The sequence below is a fragment of the Meriones unguiculatus genome, chromosome 6 (genome assembly GCF_030254825.1).
Source record: "Meriones unguiculatus strain TT.TT164.6M chromosome 6, Bangor_MerUng_6.1, whole genome shotgun sequence".
Lineage (NCBI taxonomy): Eukaryota > Metazoa > Chordata > Mammalia > Rodentia > Muridae > Meriones > Meriones unguiculatus.
The window spans coordinates 13,909,676-13,921,749 of NC_083354.1; the positions used below are offsets into that span (position 1 = coordinate 13,909,676).

General features: G+C 40.0%; 1 protein-coding gene across 5 annotated transcripts in view; it reads right to left on the reverse strand.

The window, feature by feature from the left end:
* Atosa (atos homolog A) overlaps positions 1-12,074 on the reverse strand; it is an 81,171-nt gene that overhangs the window by 10,006 nt on the left and 59,091 nt on the right. For all 5 annotated transcript variants that reach the window (XR_009592221.1, XM_060384756.1, XM_060384758.1 and 2 more), the window contains 3 exons: positions 11,258-11,337; positions 10,368-10,476; positions 2,425-2,583 (listed from right to left, as the gene is read on the reverse strand). Coding sequence is in view for 4 of the 5 variants with exons in the window: in XM_060384756.1 (XP_060240739.1) it covers positions 2,425-2,583; positions 10,368-10,476; positions 11,258-11,337 (348 nt within the window). In the remaining variant the exon portion in view is untranslated. The remainder of the gene's footprint in view (positions 1-2,424; positions 2,584-10,367; positions 10,477-11,257; positions 11,338-12,074) is intronic.

Consider the following 12,074-nt stretch of genomic DNA (forward strand, 5'->3'; position numbering starts at 1 on the left):
AAAGCCAGTATGACAGCTATGACTTGTTACTGTATTTCTTTCTCTAACATACAATTCTGTTACTTTTCAGAACATAACAAGAAGTGATTAAACTCACAGTGACTGAAGATTTTCGAAAGATCTTTTAAGTTTAGGGCAGCCCTCCAATATAACTTTTTTTTTTCTTTTTAATTGTGTATGTTTGGCCCTTGGAGGCCAAAAGAGGGCTTTGGGTCTTCTCTCCAGCCTCCAAACAATTCTAAGTAATATAAGACCAGTCGTAGCACAGGAAAGTTAGGAATTACATAAAAACACTGGGATTTGATTATTATTATTTGATTCATTTCAAAGACCAGCATATCAATATTTGTATCTAGGAAAACCCACCACATTTAATATAAAGAAACATTTATAGTTCCTCCTCTGGCAGTTTTATAAGAGTAAGGTTTAAGATAAACTAAATTTCGCAGAATTCTAGCAGAAAATAAATCCTCAAATTATTGTGTAAGAAAGAATATGAATTGCTGGATGTGATAACAAACCTATAATCCCAGCACTTGGAATGTGGAGGCAGGAAGGCCAAGAGTTCAAGGCCAGCCTCAGTTACATAGACTTTGTGGTCAAACTGGCCTATACCAAACAGCAATAAAAACAATACGGAACAGTAGATGGAAAAGAGCAGCAGGCCTCAATTTGATAAATTACAAATGGGAGGAAATTGGACCTGGCCAGTCATGAGTCTATAACATAAGGCCTAGCCTGACTTCACCACTGTGACAGCTGGTTTCTCTGAGAAACTGCTTCCGAGCAGCTGAGTGCTGAGTGCTGTGTGGTATGTGGTGTAGTTCTTGGAGAACATTCAACATTCAACTGCTGACTCTGATACGAAGAATTAATTTTTAAAGAACTGTTCGATGCAAAAATCCCACAACAAAGAACTTTCTGTCCTAACGTTTTACCTCTGGGGCCATTCAGTCTGTGAGGAGAGGTTACACGGTTATTAGAGCAACACAAAGGTGCTTCTGCTGGTGTGTGATACGTTTCATCTAACAAAACATGGTCAGTCCTTTGAAAGCAGACTAGGCTATCAAAATAGAAAGAACAAAGTTTAGGGAAGATCTGTGGTGCAAGGCTTGGCGTGAACCGCTCGTGAAAGGAACCCACTCCTGCTTAGTGAACAGACTCAGGGAGAAACAGGATACATGGTGACGATCATTACCACAGAAAAGGCAGGCAGGCACTGGGGTTTTAGTTGTTTTACGTTTCTGAGACAAGGTTCTTCCTTGTAGCCAAGGCTCTTCTGGAGCTTACCACAAAGCCCCGGCTAGCCTCAAACCCTCTGTGACAGAAGGCAGGCATCCTTAGGAGGATAACCTAACTCAATTCATACGTTGACTTATCCATTTTCAAGTCCCTGTTCAAAGTCTTCTGCTGTCTTTGTGTATTTTGGGACTTTGTTTTCTTTCCCAGTGTTGTTTTCTATCAAAGGATGAAACACCAGCCAGGCCCTGGATCAAAAATTTCACCTTAAAAATGGAGTAAACCTCAACTAGCTTTCCTGACTGACTGGGACAGCAAGGAGGCAGCCATATTTAGGTCTTAAAAAGCACAGCTTCTCCTCCTCTCAAGTATGTAGAAACCTCTTTCCATGGCTTTTATTCTTAACAAAAGACACTGTCACTAACGTGCTTGAAAGTCCTGAAGCAGAAGGGAGGGTGGGGGTGCTGAGTCAGGCTGCAGTTCCAGGCCTGCACAAACTTCTCACAGTGACACTTAATGTGACTGCATTTACACCATCACTGTGAACTTCTCCTTTGTTTTCTAAAGACGTGTTTATACACCCTTCAGTGTTCAGAGACACTTCTGCAGGTTGAGGCTTGTTTTACCCAGAGCCCACTGCAGTAGAATGGGAAAGGTAAGTTTACAGGACCTCAGGCTCTAACTCCCGGAAGCTCTCTGACTCTCCACTAAGTCACTAGTGTGATCAGAAAGAACTCACACTCTCTGAGAGCCAGGATCAAAGGAAGGGGGTGGCAAAGAAAGACCAAACAGGAGAAGCTGGGGTGAGGGGGGCCAAAGGTTGCCGCAAGTCCCCAGACCTTACTGAGTCTGACTGAGCTAAGAACTGCACAAGATGGCAGCCACCTGGAACTATGGTGCAAGGCTGAGCCCTGGAGAATTTGTGTGAAATTAGCAATAGACTGACTGTGCCAGTCACCCCTAAGTCATCTAGAAATGGGTAAAATTTCAGCACCATTTTCAAATGCAAAACAGGTCACCTGTTGTTTGAACGAACTGGGGAAAGGTCAAGGGGCAGTATTTTGGCTTATGGGTCTGTATTAAGTTTTTAACTCTCTCTTAGAAACTGTTTCACAGGACTGAAGCAGAGATGTGAATTACTAAATTGGCTGATTTGGGTAGAAAAAGACAGTTACAAGTACTTGCCATATAAGGCGAGGGAGCGTTATCATCCGAAACACTGTAGAATGACACTTCCACGGGCAGAGTCAAGTGTGTGGGGCAGAAAGTACCACTCGCTCCTACCTCGGCAGTAAAGCCATCAACTATGCCGAGGGGGTCTAAACGGTAATTCAGAACAGATTCCTGGAAGACAAGAAAACAACACATGGTTAAAAAAGATAGAAAAGCTAGTACATTAATTTCACTTTCTGTTTAGGGAAATACGTGACTGTGTCTTCCAGTTCCCATGGCAGCACACATCTGCAATCCCAACATTTGGGAGGCTGAGGCAGAGTGTGGTAAATGGCCACATGGACGCCTGACTGGGCTACTGAGTCAGGTCGAGGCTAATCTGAGTGACACAGGGAGACTGTCTCAAACTGAGAAATGATGGTTGTGGTGAGAGACAGGTCTTTTATCTGACCTGAAACCAGCTCTACTAGAAACCACCTTCACAAGAGCCTACACAATGCCTCCTCTCTCACTCTTTCAAACCACCACTGGATTCTCTCAGAACATCACTATTTTTTTTAGATCTAATTGTTTAATATGCTATTTTTATCTTGCAAGTGGAAAATGTGCCCTTTTGCTGGGCACAGTGACTTGTACCTGCAGTCTCATCAGCCGCTTTGGTATCTGAGTTCAAGGCTATCCTGGGCTATGTAGTAACTTTCAAGACGGCCTAGGTTATATAACAGGCAGTAGTTGAAAAGAAAGCACACGCCCGAAATCCCAGCACTTGGGGAGGCAGAGGCAGGCATATCTAGGACGGCTGGTCTACAGATTGAGTTCCAGGACAGCCAAGACTACATAGAGAAACCCTGTCTCCAAGTATCGTGTTATCAGAGATTGTATCTGTCCCAGAGAGAACCCACCAGAAGGTCTTGACAGCAGACCACATACAAAAGTTCCATTAGAATTAAGCCAACTTCCAAGGCCCTACCTGATGACTTGACTGAAAGCACACCCAGCCAAGTAAACTGCAGTCCATAGCCTGTGCTCCATTTCCCACCTCACAACTCTGCTGGCCTTCCCCAGGCTTGCTAAAACCAGAAACATCAAGTAAACCCCTCCACCCTCACCCAAGCCCCTTCCAGCCAACTCGCCTAAAAGCACATCCAACAACAGTAAACTGCATTGTAGAGGAATTTTAATTCAGAACATGTCTGCTCTGGCAAGAGATCACATCCAAAGATCTTCCAGGTCTGTGTGATCTGGCTGGAATACAGACATGCCTTTAATCCAGGAGGCAAGAAGATCTCTGAGTTCAAGGCCAGGCTGGTATAGATCAAGTTTCAGGTAAAGAAAACCTTAGATCCAGGCATAGTGGTACACACCTTTTATCCCAAACAATGACAGTCAAGTTAGTTTGTAGAAGGAAGCAGCCATGTTTGAAAGTGATGTTTAATCAAGTGGTAGAAAAGGTGATGAATCAAAGAAAGGTTTGACAAAATGGGATATGCTCAACTCTCAGAAAAAGAGGAAGGAAAGGGAAGATACTTAAGGTCAAAGAGAGAGAGAAAGAGAGACATAGACACAGAGAGAGGAGGCGGTGTTGCCAGGACAGTAATAGAGAGACAGGTTGCAGAGAGAGAACTTGTGTGAAGACCAAAGGAGCCTGAAGATTAGAGCAGATTGCTGGAGTTAGAGGCCAAGCAGAGCAATTCAGGGGCCAGACTGAATTAAGGCAGCTGGGAGAAGAGTTTGAGCCAAAACAGCTGAGTTGAATCAGCCAACCCAAAGCTCAGTAATTCATCAGTAAGTCTCAGAGGCTGAAAACATTCTAGGCCTAGGTTAGATTGTATGGAGGTTAGAAGATCCCAGGATTAGGCCTAGGCTAGCCTAGAGAGGCAGTAACTCAATGAGAAAACTGAAACAGGCGAATAAAAGTTCCTTTTACACTGTACCCCATACTCTGTGCTTAATTTCCCACCCCACAACTCTGCCTGCTTTTTTAGAGGCCTGCTGCTAACAGCAACAACCAAGAAAGACCCTGCCCCAACCCCTTGCCCACCATAAAACACACCCAATAGCCTTAAACTGCACCCCATGTGCTGGACTCCATTTTCCAGCCCACAACTCTGCCTGCTTTACCGGGGGCCTGCCAGCACCAGGAACCCCAGGCCATACCGGTACTAGGAACCCCAGAGGCAAGGGAAGCATCCAAAAGCTCACAGACCACGCAGGCCACAAAAACCTCAGGGAAGGCACCCTACTGGGCCTGAAGACTCATTAATCATTAGAATCCCTGCCCACTGAGGGCAGGAGATAGGAAACCGAAACCAAGAGGAAAAGCATCCCAAAACACCCATTCAACAAAGATAAACTCAGAAATCAGCATTGGAACCTATAACCGCAAAACCCAGATGGCTAAAGACCAGCATAAGAAAACAATGAACAACTGCTGGGGCAATATGGCACCATCAGAGCCTAGCTCATCTACTTCAGCAAGCTCTGGATATCCTAACACTGTTGAAGCACATGAAAATGACCTTAAATCCAATTTTATGAAGATGACAGAGGCCCTTAAAGAAAAACATAAATAAATCCCTTACAGAAATACAAAGAAATAAAATAAAACAGGTAAATGAATAAAATGTTCAAGACCTGAAAATGGAAATAGAACAATAAAGACAACAGAAACTAAGGAAAACCTGGAGATGAAAAAGCTAGGTAAGAGAACAAGAACTACAGGCACAAACATCACCAACAGAATACCAGAGATGGAAGAGAGAATCTCTGGCATAGAAGCTACCATAGAAGAAACATTTATCTGTCAAAGAAAATGTTAAATCTGTAGACATAATGCTAAAGATTCAAATGTTGATTTCTGTGCCCCTCCATATCTGGTTGACATCCTTGTTCTGAAAATCTCCTGTATCAATGTTGTTTAAACACTGTTCCCCAATAGTTCCCCAATAAGTCAATAAAAAGGCTTTTAACAACTGATGATGACTGAGTAGGGGAGAGAATAGGACTGATCTTCCTGCCAGCCAGGAGAGGAGAAGACAGAGAGAGGAAATGGGGATTCAGCTATGGGCAGAGAGGTTCAGGACAACTGAGCAGAGAAAGCCATAAAGTGCAAGCATCTTGGGTAATTACACTGAGAGAAAGCCAAACTAGCACAGAGGACTGAATATAGAATAATAACTGCTCAGTACTGTGCTGTAAAGTATGTAAAATAAATAATATACTCTAGTCTCAAGTATCTGGCTGAGTTAAGAGAGAATCAAACACATACAATTTTAAAGCTAACACTAACATAAATCTAAAAAGTTCCTGACAAAAAATATCCAAGAAATTTGGGACACTCTGAAGAGACCAAACCTAAGAACAATAAGAACAGAAGAAGAAGATTCCCAGCTTGAAGGTCCAGAAAATATTTTCAACAAAATCATAGAAGAAAATTTCTGTAGCCTAAAGAGGTATCTGTATACATACAAGAAGCTTACAGAACATCAGTAAGACCAGAAAAGAAAATCTTCCCACCACATAATAAGCAAAACACTAAATGTACAAAGCAAAGTAAGACTATTAAAAGCTGCAAGAGAAAAAGGCCAAGTAACATATAAAGGCAGACCTAGCAGACTTACACCAACTTCTTAAAAGTGACTCTAAAAGCCAGAAGTGCCTGGGCAGATACCTTGCAGCCTCTGTAAGTCCACAGATGCCAGCCCAGACTACTATATCCAGCAAAACTTTCAATCACCATAGAGGGAGAAAACAAGATATTCCATGACAAAACCAAATTTAAATGATGATATATATCTACAAATCCAGCCATGTTAAAGATACTAGAAGGAAAACTCCAACACAAAGAGGTTAACAACACCCTCCCCCAAAAAACCCACAGGAAATAAATAATTCCACACCAGCAAAACTGAAAGGGAAGGACACACACACACACACACACACACACTCACACACAAACACTACAAACACCAATGTCAAAATAACAAAAATTAACAATCATTGGTCATTAATTGAGATATTAATATCTCTCAACATCAATGGACTCAATTGCCCCAATAAAGACACAGGCTAACAGAAAAACAGGATCCATCATTCTGCTGCATATAAGAAACACATCTCAGAATCAAAGACAGACAGAGTAAAAGGCTATAAAAAGTTTTTTTTTTCCAAGCAAAAGGACCCAAGAAGCAAGCTGGAGTAGCTTTTCTAATATCTAATACAATAGAATTTCAACAAAAATTAATCAAAAGAGACAGAGAAGGACACTTCATACTCTTCGAAGGGAAAAATCCACCAAGTTGAAGACTCAATTCTAAACATCTATGTCCTAAATGCAAAGGCATCCGCATTCATAAAAGAAACATTACTAAAGCTTAAATCACACATCAAGCCCCGCACATTAATAGTGGGAGACTTTAACACCCCAATGGACAGGTCATTCAGATAGAAATGAACCAGAGAAATAATGAAACTAACAGATGTTATGACTCAAAAGGACCTAACAGATATCTATACAACATTTCACCCAAAAACAAAAGAATATACCTTCTTCTCAGCACCTCATGGAACCTTCTCCAAAACTGACCACATACTCAGTCACAAAGCAACTCTCGACAGATACAAGAAAACTGAAACAACTCACCTACATCTTACCATACCACCAGGAATTACGCTGGACTTCAACACCAACAGAAGCAACAGAAAGCCTACAAACCCATGAAAACCGAACAACTCTCTATTTAAAGATCACTCAGTCAGGAAGATATAAAAAAAGAAATTAAAGACTTTCTAGAAGTCAATGAAAATGAATGCACAACATACCAAACTCACGGGAAAGTAGTGCTAAGAGGAAAGTTCATAGCACTAAGCACTTTCGTAAAGAAGTCAGAGAGATCTCATTATAAGCAATTTAAAAGCATACCTGAAATCTCTAGAATATAAAAACGAAACATACGCAAAAGGAATAGATGGCAGGAAACAATCAAACTCAGGGCTGAAATCAATAAGTTAGAAACAAAGAGAACAATTAAAAAGAATCAATGAAACCAAGAGCTGGTTCTTTGAGAAAAATCAACAGATAGAAGAACCCTTAGCCAAATTAACTGAAAGATAGAGAATATCCAAATTAACAAAATCAGAAATGAAAAGGGGGCCATAACAGACACTAAAGAAATCCAAAGATTCATTAGGTCTTCAAAAGCTTGTATTCCACAAATCTAAACTAAAAATCTAAACTAAAAGGATGATTTTCTTGATAGATTCCACTTATCAAAGTTAAATCAAGACCAGGTAAACAATTTAAATAGACCTACAACCCTTAAAAAAACAGAAGCAGTCATTAAAAGTCTACAAACAAACAAACAAACAAAAAGCCCAGGGCCAGATGCTTTTAGCACAGAATTCTACCAGACATTCAAAGAACAGTTAAAACCAACACTTCTCAAACTATTCCACAAAATAGAAAGAGAATGCCAAACTCATTCTATGAGGTCACAGTCACCCTGATAACTAAACCACACAAAAATTCAACAAAGAGAATTTCAGACCAATTTCCTTATAAACATTGATGCAAAAATACTCAATAAAATACTTGCAAACTGAATTCAAGGACACATCAAAAACATCATCCACCATGAGCAAGTAAGTTTCACTCCAAGGATCCATCAATGTAATCCACCACATAAACAAACTGAAAGAGGAGTGCCACAAGGACCAAATATATCAGGGCACAGGGGTCTTTCATGAGACTGTTTCTCCAACCAAGGACCATGTATGGATATAACCTAGAACCCCTGCTCGGATATAGCCCATGGTAGCTCAGGGTCCAAATGGGTTCTCTAAAAAGGGGAACAGGGACTATTCCTGACATGAACTCAACAGCGAGCTCTTCGACCCTCCCCCGCACCCCCAAGGGAGGAGCAGCCTTGCTAGGCCACAGAAGAAGACATTGCAGCCAGGCCTGAAGAGACTTGATAAGCGAGGGTCAAATGGAAGGGGAGGAGGTCCTCCCCTATTAGTGGACTTGGAAAGGGGCAGGGAGAAGATGAGGGTGGGAGGGCAGGATTGGGAGAGAATGAGGGAGGGGGCTATGGCTGGGATACAAAGTAATAACCTGTGATTAATATAAAAAATAAATAAATAAATAAAAACTGAAAGGAAAAAATCCACATGATCATCTCATTAGGTGCTGAAGAGGCCGTTAACAAAATCCAACACTCCTTCAAAGAAAAAAGTCTTGGAGAGATAAGAGATACAAGGCACTTACCTAAATACAATAAAGCTATACACAGAAAGCCATTAGCCAACATCAAATTAAATGGAGAGAAACTTAAAGCAATTCCACTAAAATCAAGGACAAGACAAAGCTGCCCACTCTCTCTGAATCTGTCCAACGTATTACTTTAAGTCCTAGCTAAGGCAATAAGACAACTAAAAGAGATTAGGGAGATAAAAATTGGAAGGGAAAAAGTCAAAGTATCACTATTTGCAGATATGATAAGTTACATAAGTGACCCCCAAAATTCTACCAGGAAACTCCTACAGCTCATAAACACCTTTAGAAAAGTAGCTGGATACAAAATTAACTCAAAAAAATCATTAGCCCTCCTTTATACAAACAATAAGCGAGCTGAGATAGAAATTAGGGAAACAGTACCCTTCACAATAGCCACAAATAATATAAAATATTTTGGTGTAACTCTAACCAAGCAAGTAAAAGACCTGTATGACAAGAACTTCAAGTCTTTGAAGAAAGAAAACGAAGAAGATATCAGAAGATGGAAAGATCTCCCATGCTCATTGATCAGTAGGATTAACATAAATGGCCATTTACTAGAAGCAAACTACAGATTCAACACAATTCCCATTACAGTTCTAACACAATTCTTTACAGACCTTGAAAGAGCAATTCTCAACTTCATATGGAAAAATAAAAAACCCAGGATAGCTAAAAAAAAAAAAAAAAAAAAAAAAGGTATCTCCATCCATGATTTCAAGTTGTTCTACAGAGCAATAATAATAAAAACTGCATGGTACTGGAATTAAAACAGAGAGGTTGATCAATGGAATAGAATCAAAGACCCACAAGTAAACCCACATACTCATGGACACTTGATTTTTGACAAAGAAGCCAAAACCACCATACAATGAAAAAAAAAAGCATGTTCAATAAATGATGGTGGTCTAACTGGATGTCTGCCTCCCTTTTTCTGAGGAGAAAGGGGGGAAGGTAGGATGGTATGGAGGGGAGGTGACAGGGAGAACCTGGCAGGAGAAGAGGGAGGCGAAGCTGTGATCAGGATGTTAATTAATTAATTTTAAAAAAGACAAGCCTGACAGTAGTTGCATACACCTTTAACCCCAGCACTGGGGAGACAGAGGAAGGGGAATCGTTTTGAGTTTAAGGCCAGCCTGGTCGACAGAGTAAGTTCCAGGACAGCCAAGGCTACACAGAGAAACTCTGTCTCAAAAAAAAAAAAAAAAAGAAAAAAGAAAAAGAAAAAATGAGTATCAGATTCAGTGTTAAAAAAGTTAAGCCAAGCATATGTCATCTTGAAAAAAATGATTGCTTCTGTTTTTAAAAGATAATGTTGTTTAATATATGGAGTTTTGTTTAACTAAAAATACAAAAATATGAAAAAAGTGGAAAAGTCCTGTCTACCTATTTGTCGATCACCCTTGAGAAATAACACTGAGTGGCAGCTTTTCAGGTGTTTTCCGGGCCCTCTCAAGCTTGTGTGGAGTTACCTACAGGGACATCATGGCGTGTGGGGAGCCTTCCTTCAGTTAAGGGATCATCGGAATAAGATGAGGAATGAGATGAGCAATTTCACGGCTTTGGGAAAAGACAGTCTATTCATTTATTTCCTTCTCACGAAGAATGTTAACGACATAATGATACCCTGGCCCTCGTTTAAGGCATTCCAGCTCCTAAAATAGTTCCAAAGCAACATTACCTCAAAGTTTCCTAGAAGACTAAGACTTGTGATTGGTGGAGCACTCGAACTCAGAAAAGGTTTTTCATGAACATCCGGATCCTCTTCAATGTTCAGACATGGTCGAGAGCTATTGAAAAATAAAAGCAGGGGAAAAAAAAGAACACGTTAACTGCAATACTTTCTTATTTATATCCGTAAAATGAATTAGAAGAAATGGAACAATTTCATTCAAACTACTAAAATAAAATTAATGTTACCAAATTTTAAAATAAAAAAGTTGTGATGGGATGGTGGTGGCACATGCTTTTAATTAAAGCACTTGGGAGGCAGAGGCAGGCAGATCTCTGTGAGTTTGAGGCCAGCCTAGTCTACAGAGTGAGTTCCAGATTCACAGAGAAATCCTGTCTTGAAAACAAAAACAAAAAAACAAACAAACAAAAAAAGGTTGATGCAAAATTTGTAGTTGAAATTTCAGATTAAATATTATATTGGTAATATTCAACAAAGAACATATACATAAATACATAATTCTCTGAAGTTACTGGAAATGCATAATATTTAGAATTCTACATCACATTCAGCTGAAAACAAGAATTCAAAGGCCAAATTATGTGACTGTAATTTCAGGGCTGGAGATGCAGCCCAGTGTAGAACACTTGTCTACAACATATGAAGTCCTAAGCAGGGTCTCAGCACTGACAAAGAAAACAGGTTTTGTTGTTGTTGTTTTTTATAAAGGAGGGAGGGAGGCAGTCTGGGCTGAAAGATAGATTAAGGCTCAGAATTAAGGCAGTTTTTATTTTTAATTTTTTAATTAAAAAATTTTAATGCTTTCATTATGCTTCTGACTTAGCCTCAGCTTATCTGCTGCGCAGCTCCATTTCACAGCGCGTACCCTGGGCAATTACCTTCTGGAGGACAGGCTTCTCGGATGCAGCAGCGATGTGTCCAGATCAAAGCAACCCGACTGGGTTTTCCTTTGAGGAACCTAAAGGAAAATTAATTATTCATATTTTTAAAGGAGTACTCTTTAAATTAACAAAACACTTAGAAAATCCAAGTGCACTTGATCTTAGTCAAAAGGCCGAGAAGCGATATAAGGTATTTGCATAGTGTGAACTTTATATTTATTCTTAAATTCCTCAGATAAATGTCACTGACGTGTATAAAAGTGAACAGAATCCATCTTAAAAACTGAGATGGAAAAATTTTAAGGATAAATAAATATTACTTTGAAACATTTTGTTAGAGAAAAAGAAAAAAAAAAGAAAATCCAAGTGAAGCGTATTGTTTTAAATGACATTTATTTCCTTGTTTTGTACGTGTGTAGGTGCACGCGTGCTAGGGCACATGTGTAGAGGTCAGAGGACAATCACAGGAGTCAGTTCTCTTCTTCTATCTTGTGGGCCAAGGGATTGAACTGAGGTCACCTGGCCTGGCAGCAAGCACCTTTAACTGCTGAGGCAGCTTACGGGCCCAACATGTACCCTTAAAGTAATAAAACTTCTCTCCTAACAGTTTACTTCAAATAATAATGCTTATCACACATTTTTCTTTCATTCCCATTTTATTAATATGGAAAACCCAGATGACCCACAAAAGTACTTTAACTAGGTTTTTACTAAAACTGAAGCTTACCTGGCCTCTATTTACAAGGACTCTTACTTTGTGTGTGTGTGTGGTGCATGCATTTGTGTGTGTACAAGTATGCAGGTATGTGTTTAC